The sequence below is a fragment of the Sorex araneus genome, chromosome 6 (assembly GCF_027595985.1).
Source record: "Sorex araneus isolate mSorAra2 chromosome 6, mSorAra2.pri, whole genome shotgun sequence".
Classification (NCBI taxonomy): domain Eukaryota; kingdom Metazoa; phylum Chordata; class Mammalia; order Eulipotyphla; family Soricidae; genus Sorex; species Sorex araneus.
Window position 1 is genome coordinate 109,576,587 of NC_073307.1, and position 13,862 is coordinate 109,590,448.

At 38.1% G+C, this 13,862-nt stretch overlaps 2 protein-coding genes across 2 annotated transcripts; both read right to left on the minus strand.

Moving 5' to 3' along the window:
• Nucleotides 1–4,133: 4,133 nt before the first annotated feature.
• LOC101544181 (olfactory receptor 10A3-like) lies at nt 4,134–5,078 on the minus strand. The gene has a single exon (XM_004613626.2). The coding sequence runs from the start codon at nt 5,076–5,078 to the stop codon at nt 4,134–4,136; it is 945 nt and encodes a 314-aa protein (XP_004613683.1).
• Nucleotides 5,079–12,279: 7,201 nt separating this feature from the next.
• On the minus strand, nt 12,280–13,224 carry LOC101543919 (olfactory receptor 10A3). The gene has a single exon (XM_004613625.2). It carries the CDS (start codon nt 13,222–13,224, stop codon nt 12,280–12,282), a length of 945 nt encoding a protein of 314 aa, XP_004613682.2.
• Between the last annotated feature and the right edge of the window lie 638 nt (nt 13,225–13,862).

Consider the following 13,862-nt stretch of genomic DNA (forward strand, 5'->3'; position numbering starts at 1 on the left):
GGAGCTATTCTGTGATTCTTGGTGTTGGAACATGTGCACTGGTGAAGGGATGGGTGTTCGAGCATTGTATAACTGAGACTTAAACCTGAAAACTTTGTAACTTTCCACATGGCGACTCAATAAAAAAATTTTAAAAAAAACAAAGAAAGGGTATAAAGGAAAGAGGTTTCTTCTTTCTCTGGAATCCTTCTTTAGGAGACCTCCTCCCATAATCTAGCTGCTTCTCTGCATTCTTTTCCCTTCCTCTACCTTCTCTGATCCCTGAGCACCACCAGGTGTGGCCTAAACAATGAATAAATAAATAAATAAATAAGCAAGCAACTAATTTTCTGAATTTCTCCATTGATCTCCAGGTTCTTGTTTTCAATCTTGACTGCTTGAGGACAAGAACTTGCTATAGCATTGCTAAGGGGTTACTCCCAGTGGTTCTCATAGGGCACGTGGTGCCAGGAACAAAACACGGCTCTTCCTCATGCACAGCATGTATTCCAGCCCTTTGAGTTGTCTCCCCCAGCCCAGTATATTCAATCTGAACATTTCACCTTTCTTTTATCTATAGCTACACCCTGGACTGAGCAATTTTTGTCTTTCAATAGGATAATTGCTATGGTTTCTGACTTCTCCTTTTTGCCTTACGCCCTTGCTCAAAAATCCTCCCATAGTACTCTGTCCCATTAAGTAGCACTGTCATCCTGTTGTTCATCGATTTGCTCGAGTGGGCACCAGTAATGTCTCCATTGTGAGACTTGTTGTTACTGTGTTTGGCATATCGAATACGCCACTGGTAGCTTGCCAGGCTCTGCTGTGCAGGCCGGATACTCTCGGTAGCTTGCTGGGTTCTCCAGAAACCAATTCATGGACTAAAGATCAGTTCCCCTTACTCTCTAAACTCATCTCTACAAATTTCCTATTTACTCCTATACTGCCAAGTAACCACCAAACTGCTTCTTCTGAAATCCATGTCATGTTATACATCACCAAATTTGTGATTTGCTGATTACGGGCTATTGCTCTCCAAAATGCTTCCTACCAACACCCATAAAACATGGACTAATATAGGGCCAGAGCCATAGTACAGTGGGTAGGGAGCTTGCCTTGCACACAGCAAACCCAGGTTCCATACCTGACATCCCATTAGGTCCCCTGAGCACCATCAGGAGTAATTCCTGAGCACAGAGCCAGAAGTAACCCCTGAGAAACACCAAATGTGACCCTAAAACAAGCCAAAAAGAAAAACAGAAAACAAAAACAAAACAAAGGGAATAATAGAGGATTTAAAAGATAGATTCCCTTAAAAACACAACCAGAGGGGCTGGGAAGATTGTACCGCGGGCAGGGAGCTTGTCTTACACATGGCTGAACAGGGTTTGATCCTGGGCATCCCTCAAATCCCACCATCAGTAATCCCTGAGTGAAGAGCCAGGAGTAAATCCTGAGAGCTGCTGGGTGTGGTTCAAAAACCAAAAGTAATAATAAGTAAAAATAAAACAAACATAATGGGGGCCGGAGCGATAGCACAGCGGGTAGGGCGTTTGCCTTGCACGCGGCCTACCCGGGTTCGATCCCCAGAATCCCATATGGTCCCCGAAGCACCGCCAGGGGTAATTCCTGAGTGCAAAGCCAGGAGTAACCCCTGAGCATTGCTGGGTGTGACCCAAAAAAAGCAAAAAAAAAAAAAAAACATAAAACAAATACATATCTCACACACACAACTAATGTTTATCATTGTTTTTTTTTAAAATTAGGTTGCTTGCTTTTTGTTGTTAGGCTGTGTAAATTGTTTCTATTTTTTTGAAATATTAATCTGTGTGGTATGTATGATATGAAGATATCTTCTCCAAGTTCATAGGCTAACCTTTAACTTTGTAGTAGTTATTTTGCTGTGTAGAAGCTGCAAATTTCATGTAAACCAAATTTTCTTATTCTTAATACTCCTTTTCTTGCTACTGAAGATGGGACACCAAATACATCATTCATACTCATATTCTCAAGTATTTTATTTGTATTTTTCTATATACTTCATAACTTGGGGCTGGAGCCATAGCACAGCAGTAGGGCATTTGCCTTTCACGCAGCCGACCCGTGTTCGATTCCTCCGCCCCTCTCAGAGAGCCCGGCAAGCTATCAAGAGTATCGCACCCACACGGCAGAGTCTGGCAAGCTACCCGTGGCGTATTGGATATGCCAAAAACAGTAACAATAAATCTCACATTGAGAGACGTTACTATGCCCGCTCGAACAAATCGATGAACAACGGGATGACAGTGACAGTGACATGACAGTGACTTCATAGCTTAAGCCTAATCTCCTAAAATTTGGACCATTTTAAAATAATTTTATTCATGCTGTTTGTATAGTAATCTATTTTTATTTTTTTCATAGGACAAACAGCAAAAGTCCATATTATGCTATTTAAAGTGAGTAACACTGGGGGACAGAAAGATTATACAGTGTGTAGAGCACTTGACTTGCACATGGCAAAATGGGCTTGATTCCTGGACTCTTTTTTTGTCCCCTGAGGCCTCCAGAAGTGATCCCTGAGTGCAAAGCAAGGAGTAAGCCCTGAACACCAATAGGTGGCTCCAAAATCAAGCGGAAAAAATAAAGTGAATAACACTGAGGAAATGGAGTTACTGCTATAAGTACATCTGGTAAACTAACCTTTCTTCTAAAAAAGACAATAAAACATGAAAACTAACACTGTATAGTTATGATCCAGGTACATCTATCAGGAAGCTATAACTGTCATAAATATGTATGCACTCAAAACAGGTATACATAAATTTTTTAAATGTCACTAACATACCTAAAAGAAGACATTAACAATAATACGGTTATAGAGAATTGCAATATACACTCTACTGACATCAATGAATAGATGATCCAGACACAATTAACAAGGGAACAATTTCTTTTTTATTTTCTTTTTGGGTCACACCTAGCAATGCTCAGGGGTTACTCCTCGCTCTGCACTAAGGAATCATTCCTGGTGGTGCTCAGGGGACCATATGGGATGGCCGGATCAAACCTGATTGGTCGCTTACAAGGTAAACATCCTACACGCTGTACTATCACTCTGGCCCCACAATTTCTATTCTTCAATGAAATAATTGACCACATGACTTAAATAAATGGTATTTCCATCTCAAAATGAATTAATACACATTTTTCTCAAGTGCACATGGAAGAATCTCAAGAATAGATCATATATTCATATTCAGACACAAATAAAGCTTTAATAAATATAAAAGTCAAAGTTACATCATGCATCTTTTCTGACCTCAACAGTGCCTAAAATCAACCGCAAAGAGAAAATGAGAAAATGTTCAAACACATGAAAACTAAATTAGAAAGCATGCTTTTAAAGAAGTATTGAGTGTTGAGTAGATAAAAGGAATATTGTACATAATATGTCTTGAATGAGATACAATTAGGAAAATTTGTATTGTTTACAATTTTTTGCAAATTAAGGAAAGCCTGTTAATCCTTTGGTTGACAAGGTTGGATAAATATCTAGGAAATAACAAAAACCGTTAAGTACAACCTTTGGTCTTTAAAAATAACTGCACAAGGTTTACTATTCCATGGAACAAGTTTTCCTTCTAGAAATTAAGATCTCATTTATTTCTTGATCTCCTTAAGTGCTACCCTAGTTCTACAGTAAAGTACCTTTAATCTCAAAATTGTAATTGTTTTTAAAAGCCACTCTTCATTGACTATTAAAATAATATTTTATATAATTTTTTCTCTTCTATCAAAATTATTTACTTTTAATGTATTTGTTTCTTCAGACCCACTTTGAAATGTTTATCAGAGAGAAAACAGGGGTATATACGAACATATGGAACTAGGGGTTTGTTGAAGTTCAGTCTTAATGGTAATGATTCAGTAATAATTGTATATTCACATTAGAGGAGCATAAAGAAATTGTCACAGACATAACCCCAAAACTTATGCATCTCTGAAAATTGAATAATAATATACTATTGATATAAAAATCGTTGATACATTTTAACATATGGAGCACAGAATAAAATGTTCTTGTGTCATAAAATAAAACCTTTTTACCATTATATATTTAAATAGAGTTTGGTCGGGCAATGAGTGACTAACCAGCGTATGCTTACAGATAGTCAGAACGTATGCAAATCCACTCTTCTTTGCCATAATTTCATCAAAGCTCTTTTCATCTCACTGTTTCTCAAGCTGTAAATCAGTGGATTTAGCAGAGGTGTAAGAAGTGAGTAAGCCAGTGACATCAGTTTCTTGGTTTCTGGGGAATAACCAGATTTGGGCTGTAAGTAAGTTAGAATGGCTGTGCCGTAGAAGAGGGTCACAGAAGTCAGATGGGAGGCACAAGTGGAAAAGGCCTTTTGCCTCCCGGTGGTTGATGGCATCTTCAGGATGGCAAAGAGAATTCGAATGTAAGACAGGATTATCAATAAGAAAGGAAGCAAGATAATCAAAATGGTGCCTGTGAATGCATAGATTTCAAACAAAAAGATGTCTGCACATACAAGCTCTAGTACTGGGGGCGTCTCACAGAAGAGATGGTTAATTTCATTGGAGGCACAAAATGGGAAACTAAATACCCATGTGGTTTGCACGGTAGCCACCATAATCCACGTAATCCATGAGAGCATTACTAATCTCACAAAAACACTTTCATTCATAATCACAGGGTAGCTCAGTGGATGGCAGATTGCCACATATCGGTCATAAGCCATTGCCCCCAGGAGAAAACATTCAGTTCCTCCCAAAAAAATAATAAAATACATCTGTGCAAAACAGCCTGCAAAAGTAATTGTAGTTCTTTCAGTGGAAAGGACCACCAGCATTTTAGGTGTAGTAGTTGCACTGAAACCTGCTTCCAACACAGACAAATTCAGGAGAAACAGGTACAAGGGGACATGGAGGCTTTTTTCCAGGGAGATGACAACTATAATGACAGCATTTCCCATCAGTGTCACCAGGTAAATAACCAAGAAAAGCCAAAAGAGCTGCTCTTCCAGCTCAGGGTAGTTAGAAAATCCCAAGAGGATGAATTCAGTGACAGAGCTTTGGTTTTGCCTTTTCATTTCAGCAGTAGAGCATACATTGCTTTATGGATATAAAACATAGAGTGGTAAGTCATAATCCATTAACTCAGAGCCAAACTCTGCATTCATGCCAGGGAATCTTAGGAGAAGTGTTAAAGATGAATCCATTCAGATTGAAATTATATTGAAAATTTTGGTGACTTGCCAGTCAGTGAGAGTAATAAATTCTTGTAAATAAAAAAAAGTGATGAAGATTCTGCTTCAGAAATTTTCTCTGTAGAGGACAAAATAAAATTAAAATTCTATTGCAACTTAGACACTATATAATTTGAGAATTATACATAGCTTTAAGCAACTTGAGATTGTATAGATTAAGTGGCATGCATCTAACATTGTTAAAGTTATTATCTATTTTTTAATTTTATGAAACTATTAAGTCTAAGACCACAAAATTAAAGTTTAAAAGGGGTAAATGGAAAAGGTGACAAACATTTATTAATTAAAAGTATGACAATATTTATTGTCATCATATATCTAGAATAAATATTTATTCATTTAAAATGATTATAAGCAACTTGGGAAAACGTAACAACACAGCAGAAACTAAAAAAATAGAATTATTTCTTAAGTTCTTCATGTTTTAGATTATCTTTGAGCTATGTAAATTGACTTTAGGCTTATGGTCTTTTGACCCATCTGGACTTGGTCTAATTTCTAGAAATTTCTAGAGGCCAATTCTTCATGACACATCCTTATAACCTTGTTGGTATGGGGAAATCCCCATTTTTGTCACTGTAAATCTGTATTTTAAATTTCTATCATCAAGAGAAAGAGAAGAAAAGTGTCTTCTATAGAGGGTGGCTGGTTGTGGCTGGGAGTTGCAGGAGGGAAACTGGGACATTGGTGGTGGGAAATGTAGACTGCTGAAGAGATAGGCAGTAGAACATTGTATGTCTGAAACCAAATCATGAACAATGTTGCAACTGTGTATCTCATGGTGATTCAATTTTTTAAAAGGGAGAAAAATAAAATAAATTTCTCTCCTCGTGCTCCCTTTTTAAAATTATATTTATAATCTTAATCACTGATTATCAAACAAATATTTTTCAGAACCTACCACCACCCACCTCTGTCACTGTCACTGTCATTGTCACTGTCATCCCATTGCTCATCAATTTGCTCGAGCGGGCACCAGTAACGTCTCCATTGTGAGACTTGTTACTGTTTTTTGGCACATCAAATATGCCATGGGAAGCTTTCCAGGCTCTCCCGTGAAGGCGAGATACTCTCAATTGCTTGCCGGGCTCTCCAAGAGGGGCGAAGGAATCAAACCTGGGTCGGCCGCGTGCAAGGCAAGTGCCCTACCTGCTGTGCTATCACTCCAGCCCCGCCTCTGTGCTCTCAGAAAAAAATCTTTGATCTCAGAGCACACTGCTTATTAGGAAATAGTATCTCACTCTTTTGCCATATGTAAAAGATAAATGTTTTCTTTTAATCTTTGCTACAGTCATAATACAAGAAATAATCTCTGAATTACAAATAAGAAAATAATTTTTTGAATTATATGGGACCTAAACTGAAAAAATCAAAACTCTACTTTTAAGGAATGAGTATCTAAGAAATAAAATGAGTATCTAATAAATAGAAAACTTGAGCCAGCACCAATAATTTGGGGATAAATGGTGGTAAAAAAATGATCTATAAAACTGAATGAGGAAAAAATTACTCCAAATAGGGAGGGAAGGTAAAAAATTATAATTACAAAAAATAATGGATGGAAAAATATGAGATAATAGGAAGACAGAGGTTGACTTGCTCAAATCAGACAATGTTAATGGACAATAGAGCAGTAGAATAGAGAGCTACTGGTCTTTGTGTGAGATTTTCAAAATCAGTAGAAATTGGTTAACTATGGAAGATCACAAAACAGGAATACAGAAAACAGGAGACATATAATGTTGTCCAAATAGAGCATTAGAAATTTAGTGACCAGGGCCAGAAGAAAATGCAAAGGCTTAGGCTCTTTCCTTGCACATGTATGGCCTGGGTTTGATCCCAGACACTGCGTATGAATGAATCACCATGAGTGATCACTTAGCACAGAGCCAGGAGTAAGCCCTGAGTACTTCCAGATGTATCCAAAACAGTAAAATAAAAGAAAAAAATAGTTGATATTAGTTGATAGTAAGTTGACTTATTTCTAAGAATCATCATAGTCATATGTAGATAGTAGAAACTATCTACCAATCATATTTTTCATTGACCAACAATAATCTCCTAAAATATTAAAATTAAACTATTCCTGAGCATATACATTTTTGTTTGTTTGGAGGTCACACCCAGCTGTGTTCAGGGTTTACTTGGCTCTGTGCTCTTGGATCAACCCCTGTGTGAGTATATATTTTAGTCCAGCTCTATAGGGAAAAAAAGACCAATGCATATTTGATTACAAATCTTCAAAATTGATTCATTTTAAAAGTAAAAAATTGAAATAATAAAATAAACAAAATAAAACTTTTAAAGGACTCAGTAGAGCATATTATGAAATGAAACTCATGATATAAAGAGCAACTAACATATAGGGTTCACTTTTGCCCTATAACATTGCAGTCCTGGTTTACTCAATGACAGAGAATAATCAATGAAAGAAAATCACTTCTTTTATTATATTCCAACATTCAAATTGGGAAAATTCAGAGTTGGACTTATTTACCAAACTCCCTTCATTTGCTAACTTAGGAGTTGGTGCTTAGTTCATACAAAGTACTTATACCTCTAATTATTGCACAAACTTTTCCTAAAGAAAATTAATTGGTATTTCAAAAACATAGCCTATTGTTTCAAATGTTTAGTGATTCATGAGCAATAACATTATTCCAATAGCATTTCCAACTATTAGTGACAAATATAAATAAAAACCTACTTGATCCAAATGATAATCACAGCAGGTAGGGCACTTGCCTTGCACATAGCTGACTGAGGTTTGATCCCTTATCACTGCATATAGTCCCCAGAGCACCACTAGGAGTGACCTCTGAGCACAGGTTCAGGAGTAAGCCCTTAGCACCACCTCATGTGGAATACCCACAAAGATAAAACAAACAGAAAAACCCATTAGTAACCACAAAGCAGAATCTTCACTTTCTTACCTATTTAGTCTGTCTTTTAAAATGTCAAGCTGCTTTATCAAAATTTTCAACTCTAGTTAAAAAAACCACCTCTCATAAATAAAATTCAATGATTCATTTCAATGATTTTAGAACATTATATGACATTGATGGACTGGGGCAATAGCACAACAGCTAGGGCGTTTGCCTTGCACACGGCCGATCCGGGTTTGATTCCTCCGTCCCTCTTGGAGAGCCCAGCAAGCTACTGAGAGTATCCCACCCACACGGCAGAGCCTGGCAAGCTCCCCGTGGTGTATTCGATATGGCAAAAACAGCAACAAGTCTCACAATGGAGACGTTACTGGTGCCCGCTTGAGCAAATCGGTGAACAACGGGAGGACAGTGCTATATGACACTGAATTATATATGCTGGATCATCCATCCCTGGAATCACTTAATAAGCACTTTGCCATAATTTTTTTCACATAATTAAACTTGGCCCCACCGGTGAGAAAGCTCAGGAGCACAAGCCTGAGAGACACACGTCCTTTGTCGTCCTCTGAGGAATAACCAACTTCACAAGAGACCCAATTTCACATGATGTCTCCCCAAAGGAGGAGAAAGCAAGTTTATTGCATTGTCTATTTCTTATGGTTGTTTTCCTTCCCTGGAAGCTACTTCTTCTGCAGCAGTAAGGCTGCCCATAATATTTAGTGATTGTTCTATCTAATCTGCGTCATCTATCTAAAATGTCACATTTACCTAAGAAGAGATCTGTCACAGACTCCATTCTCTATCAATCACCCTAGGGGGAAATATCACTTGCATGAAGCAGTCACATGTAAAATACTGCCTAAAATTGACCTTCCACGACTGATACACACAAAATTTCATGGGGGCGGGGCTGGAGTGATAGCACAGCGGGTAGGGCGTTTGCCTTGCACAAGGCCGACCCGGGTTCAAATCCCAGCATCCCATATGGTCCCCTGCGCACCGCCAAGGGTGATTCCTGAGTGCATGAGCCAGGAGTGACCCCTGTGCATTGCTGGGTGTGACCCAAAAAAGAAAAAAAAAATCATGGGGGCTTCCATTATACTGATACATTCTTATTTGAGGAACTATATCTGACACTGCTCAGGGTCTGCTGAGTAACTCCCGGTGATACTCAGGGGATAATATGGTGCTGGGAATCAAATCCTGGCCTCCCGTATGCAAATTATGCGGCCCAGCCAATTAAATTGCTTCTCCAGACGTGTACTCCATTTCTTACTCAGTGTGATGAGAGGTGTGTAATTTTTGAGATGTCAAAATAAAGAGTCATGTTCTGTATACTTTCCTATGTTTACATACAAGCATTTCAGATATATAATTAATTGATGAAAGGAAATAATATATATTAAAATTGTAACTCAAAGTCAATAGTATTACAATTGCATTTAAGGAACAAAGTGTGGTGCTGGGAATGTAGCTCAGTGAGAGCAAACGATGGAAGTGCACTATCCACTGTACTATCTCTGTGGCCCCTATAACAGTATTGTTGATGGGTCCCCCCGATCCAATATTCACATAATTGTGACGCACAGAGAATTATATGGAATTTTCTCTGACTTCTCAGTTGGTAGTATAATAAATCTATCTCACTAAATGAATACTGATTTAAAGACGTTTGTCAGCCAGTCCAGAGGATCCTTTTCATAATTCTCCTTTAACCAGCAGCAGTCCCGGCAATAGCAAGTTAACCTCACGGCAGCTAGAAGAACTGGTAATTGAAACCGGGCTTTTTTTTCTTAGCTTGGATTTGACATCAGGGCTTCTAACCACAAGCCAAATGTGGTAAGACGTTTAGTTAAAAAAATGTAAACCTTATGATGTTGCTTTGTTTTTAAACATTTCAGTGGGTTTCTTTTGTATTTGGGATGGAAAATTCTTTAGCATGCAACCCAAATTGATTTGCCTTCTGCCTGTATTTCCTACTATTTCAAGCTACATCTGCCCATACATTCCCCTATTCTCATACCATCTTATATATGTTCTATGAAGTTGTTATAGCATTCTGACCTGGAGCTGTCAAAAGATGGCTTTATCTCCACTTTTATCTCACCTCACTGGTTGGTCTTCCTAGTAGTACTCAAGGGACCATGATATACTTGGGATTGAAGCCACCCTTCCATGAATGCAAAGCTTGGCTATTTTAGATGTCCCCTGGTTTTTCCTCCACTTTTAAATAAACTAATTCTCACTAGTTTTTCAGATCTTTAAAATTTTGATTTTTAATGACATTAAGTAACTTGACAAAGTTGGAAAGAAAAGAATAAAACTTTTTAAAAAAATAAATAAATAATTGAAAAGTTAAAATAAATAACTTGTGTGAGACTATAAAATTGAATTCATTTGTTCTTCCCAAAATAAGTATTTTTTTACATATGCACTCCACAAATAAAAATCTTAGCTTTTGTTCTCTTTAGGTCTACTATGTTAATGCTGTTAGATAATACTGTAAGTTCTGAGGAACTTACAATAATTATTAAAATAGTTCTACTGGGACCAGAGTGATAGTACAACAGATAGGGCATGAAGTTTGGTCCCCAGCATCTCATATGATCCTCCAAGCACCACCAGGAGTAATTCCTGAGTGCAGAGCCAGGAGAAATTCCTGAGCATTGCCGGATATGACCCAAAAAGCCCAAAAATAAATAGTTCTACTATTATGGGAGAAATTGGTGGAGCTTCGCAGCATACTGTGAAGGAAGGTGATGATGGATAGTGTGTACTGAGAGCCCCATACCACCAGAGTGATACAGCCAGGACAGAACAGTTAGTCACTTCTACGCAAAACCCCTTGTTCTTCATAACTTCATCAGCTTAACTGCAAATTGGCTTGTGTAAACCCACTTGCTTGCTTACTTGCTTGTTTCTGTACCTAAGAGACATTAAAGCTTAGTGAACCCTTTGTTCAGGGCCAGCAATTGCCAGAATAACCTGAACTCGTGGTCCACATGAGTAAACTCCTTTCTCTTCCACCCACCTTGGCCTGCAATCTCGATTCCTTGGACTTTCCCTAACAAACTATCAAATTTTTTTTTGGCTTTTTCAGGTCACACCTGACCATGCTCAGGGTTTACTCCTGGCTCTGCACTCAGGAATTACTCCTGGCATTGCTTGGGGGCCCATATGGGATGCCAGGAATCAAACCCACGTCAGCCATGTGCAAGGTAAATGCCCTTCCTGCTATGCTATTGTTCTGGCCTCCCGTTGATACAATTTCTATCCTCTAGACTCTATGGAGGCATTTTTGTGGCCTGGCATACAGTGTATCTTGGAGAATGCTCCACGTGCTTTATCCTTCAAAGCCAATATTTCCTTGCTGAGCTTTAGTCCTGTTGATAGTTTCCAAGTATTATTGTGTTGCTACTGATGTCCTCCTTTAAATCTATTAGCAGGTTTTTTAAGTATTTTTCTGGTCCCTCCTGCGGGGGCGGGGGGGGGTCATATGTGTTTGGAGAGTAATTTCTTCTTGATGAACATATTCATTAATTATTAAGAAATGACCTTCACTATCTTTTCTTTCTTTCTTCCTTGGCTTTTTGGACCACACCTGACAATTTTCAGGGGTTACTCCTGACTTTGCACTCAGAAATTACTCCTGGTGTTGCTGGGGAGAGGGGGCATATAGGATGCCAGGGATTGAGCCCAGATCAGCCATATGCAAGGAAAATGTCCTACGGGTTATACTATCGTTCAGGCTCCCAAACTATTACATTTTAAGGAATAAATATTCTTTGTTCCAAGAGGAATTCCTTGAAGAATCTAACACACATAAAAATCATCGGTATACATGAAAAAACATGTTTATTAAAGCCATGCCTACAATTATGAAAAGAAGTTGTAATAAGCAGGAATCATAGCAGAGAAATGAATGAACTAATGTCACATGTTATAAAAGCATATATCTACAAAAGAATAATTACAAAACATAACTTAAAACTAATATATCTAAAATTTATTATTTAGTTTGGCAACCTCAACAAATTAAATATTTCTATAACAAGAAATTCAATATTTGATCTTTTATTAAATTTAAGTAGACATTAGTCAGGCAATGACCAAATGCAATATTCTTGCCACCACAGTCAAAAGGAGTGTGAATCCACTTTTCTTCTCCATAATTTGATTGAAGCTTTTTTCATTTCACTATTTCGCAGGCTATAAATTAATGGATTCAGCATAGGTGTAAGCAATGTGTAAGCCAATGACATCATTTTCTTGGTTTCTGGGGAGTAGCCAGATTTGGGTTGTACATAAGTAATACTGGCTGTACCATAGAAGAGGGTCACAGAAGTCAGATGGGAGGCACAGGTGGAAAAGGCCTTTTGCCTCCCACTGGTTGTTGGCATCTTCAGAATGGCAAAGAGAATTCTGGTATAAGACAAGAGAATTAACAAGAAAGGAACCATAACAATCAAAATGGTGCCTGTGAATGCATAGATTTCAAACAGAAAGGTGTCTGCACATACCAGCTCTAGCACTGGGGGAGTTTCACAGAAGAGATGATTAATCTCATTGGGGCCACAAAAGGGAAAACTAAATACCCATGTGGTTTGCACCGTAGCCACCATGATTCCTGAAACCCATGAGAATATTACTAATTTTATGAAAACATTTTTGTTCATTATCACTGGGTAGTTTAGTGGATGGCAGATTGCAGTATATCTGTCATAGGCCATAGCCCCAAGGAGAAAGCATTCAGTCCCACCAAAAAGAAGAATGAAGTACATCTGTGCAAAGCAGCCTGCAAATGTAATCACAGTATTGTCTGTGGAGAGGACCACCAGCATTTCAGGCATAATAGCTGCACTGAAACTCACTTCAACCACAGACAAGTTCAAGAGGAATAGGTACATGGGTACATGGAGACTATGTTCTAGGGAGATGACAACTATAATAATGGAATTTCCCATCAGAGTCACCAAGTAAACAACCAGGAAAATCCCAAAGAGTTGCTCTTGCAGTTCAGGCAAGTTAGAAAAGCCAAGCAGAATGAATTCAACCATTGAACTCTGGTTTAGCCTTTTCATTTCAGCAGTGGGACATATGTCATCTTATGGTCAAGGTATACAATTTATGTAGTCACAGTACAAGCACTAAGAGTTAGGGTCTAAAATCCTTGGTAGTAGATGAAATGATGAGTTCATTTTGACAGATCTTCAAGTTGCAAGTTTGAGAAGGTCAATATACTAGAATTGTGAATCTTTAAAATACAAATGAAGAGTTGAAGAATTTTTAGAAATAATCACTATCTTAAAATACAGAATAGCAACAGATATTTCCTGAAAAATTGTTTTACTAGGCTGAAACTGAATCTATTCTTTTTTTTTACAGTTACAAAGCTTTCATGTCTGAGTTTCAGTCATACATTGATTGAACACCCTTCCCTTTACCAATGCACATTGTCCATCACCAATGACCCCAGTTTCCCCGCCCCCCACAAACACACACATCCCAACCATCCCCCTGCCTCTATGGCAGACAATTTCCCCCATAATCTCTCTCTACTCTCTGGTATTGTGGTTTGCAATATGCAATATAGATACTGAGAGGCTATCATGTTTGGTCCCTTATCTACTTTCAGCACACATCTCTCACCCCAATATCTTCAACCATCATTGACTTAGTGATCCCTTCTCTATTCCAGCTGCCTTCTCCCCAAGCTCAT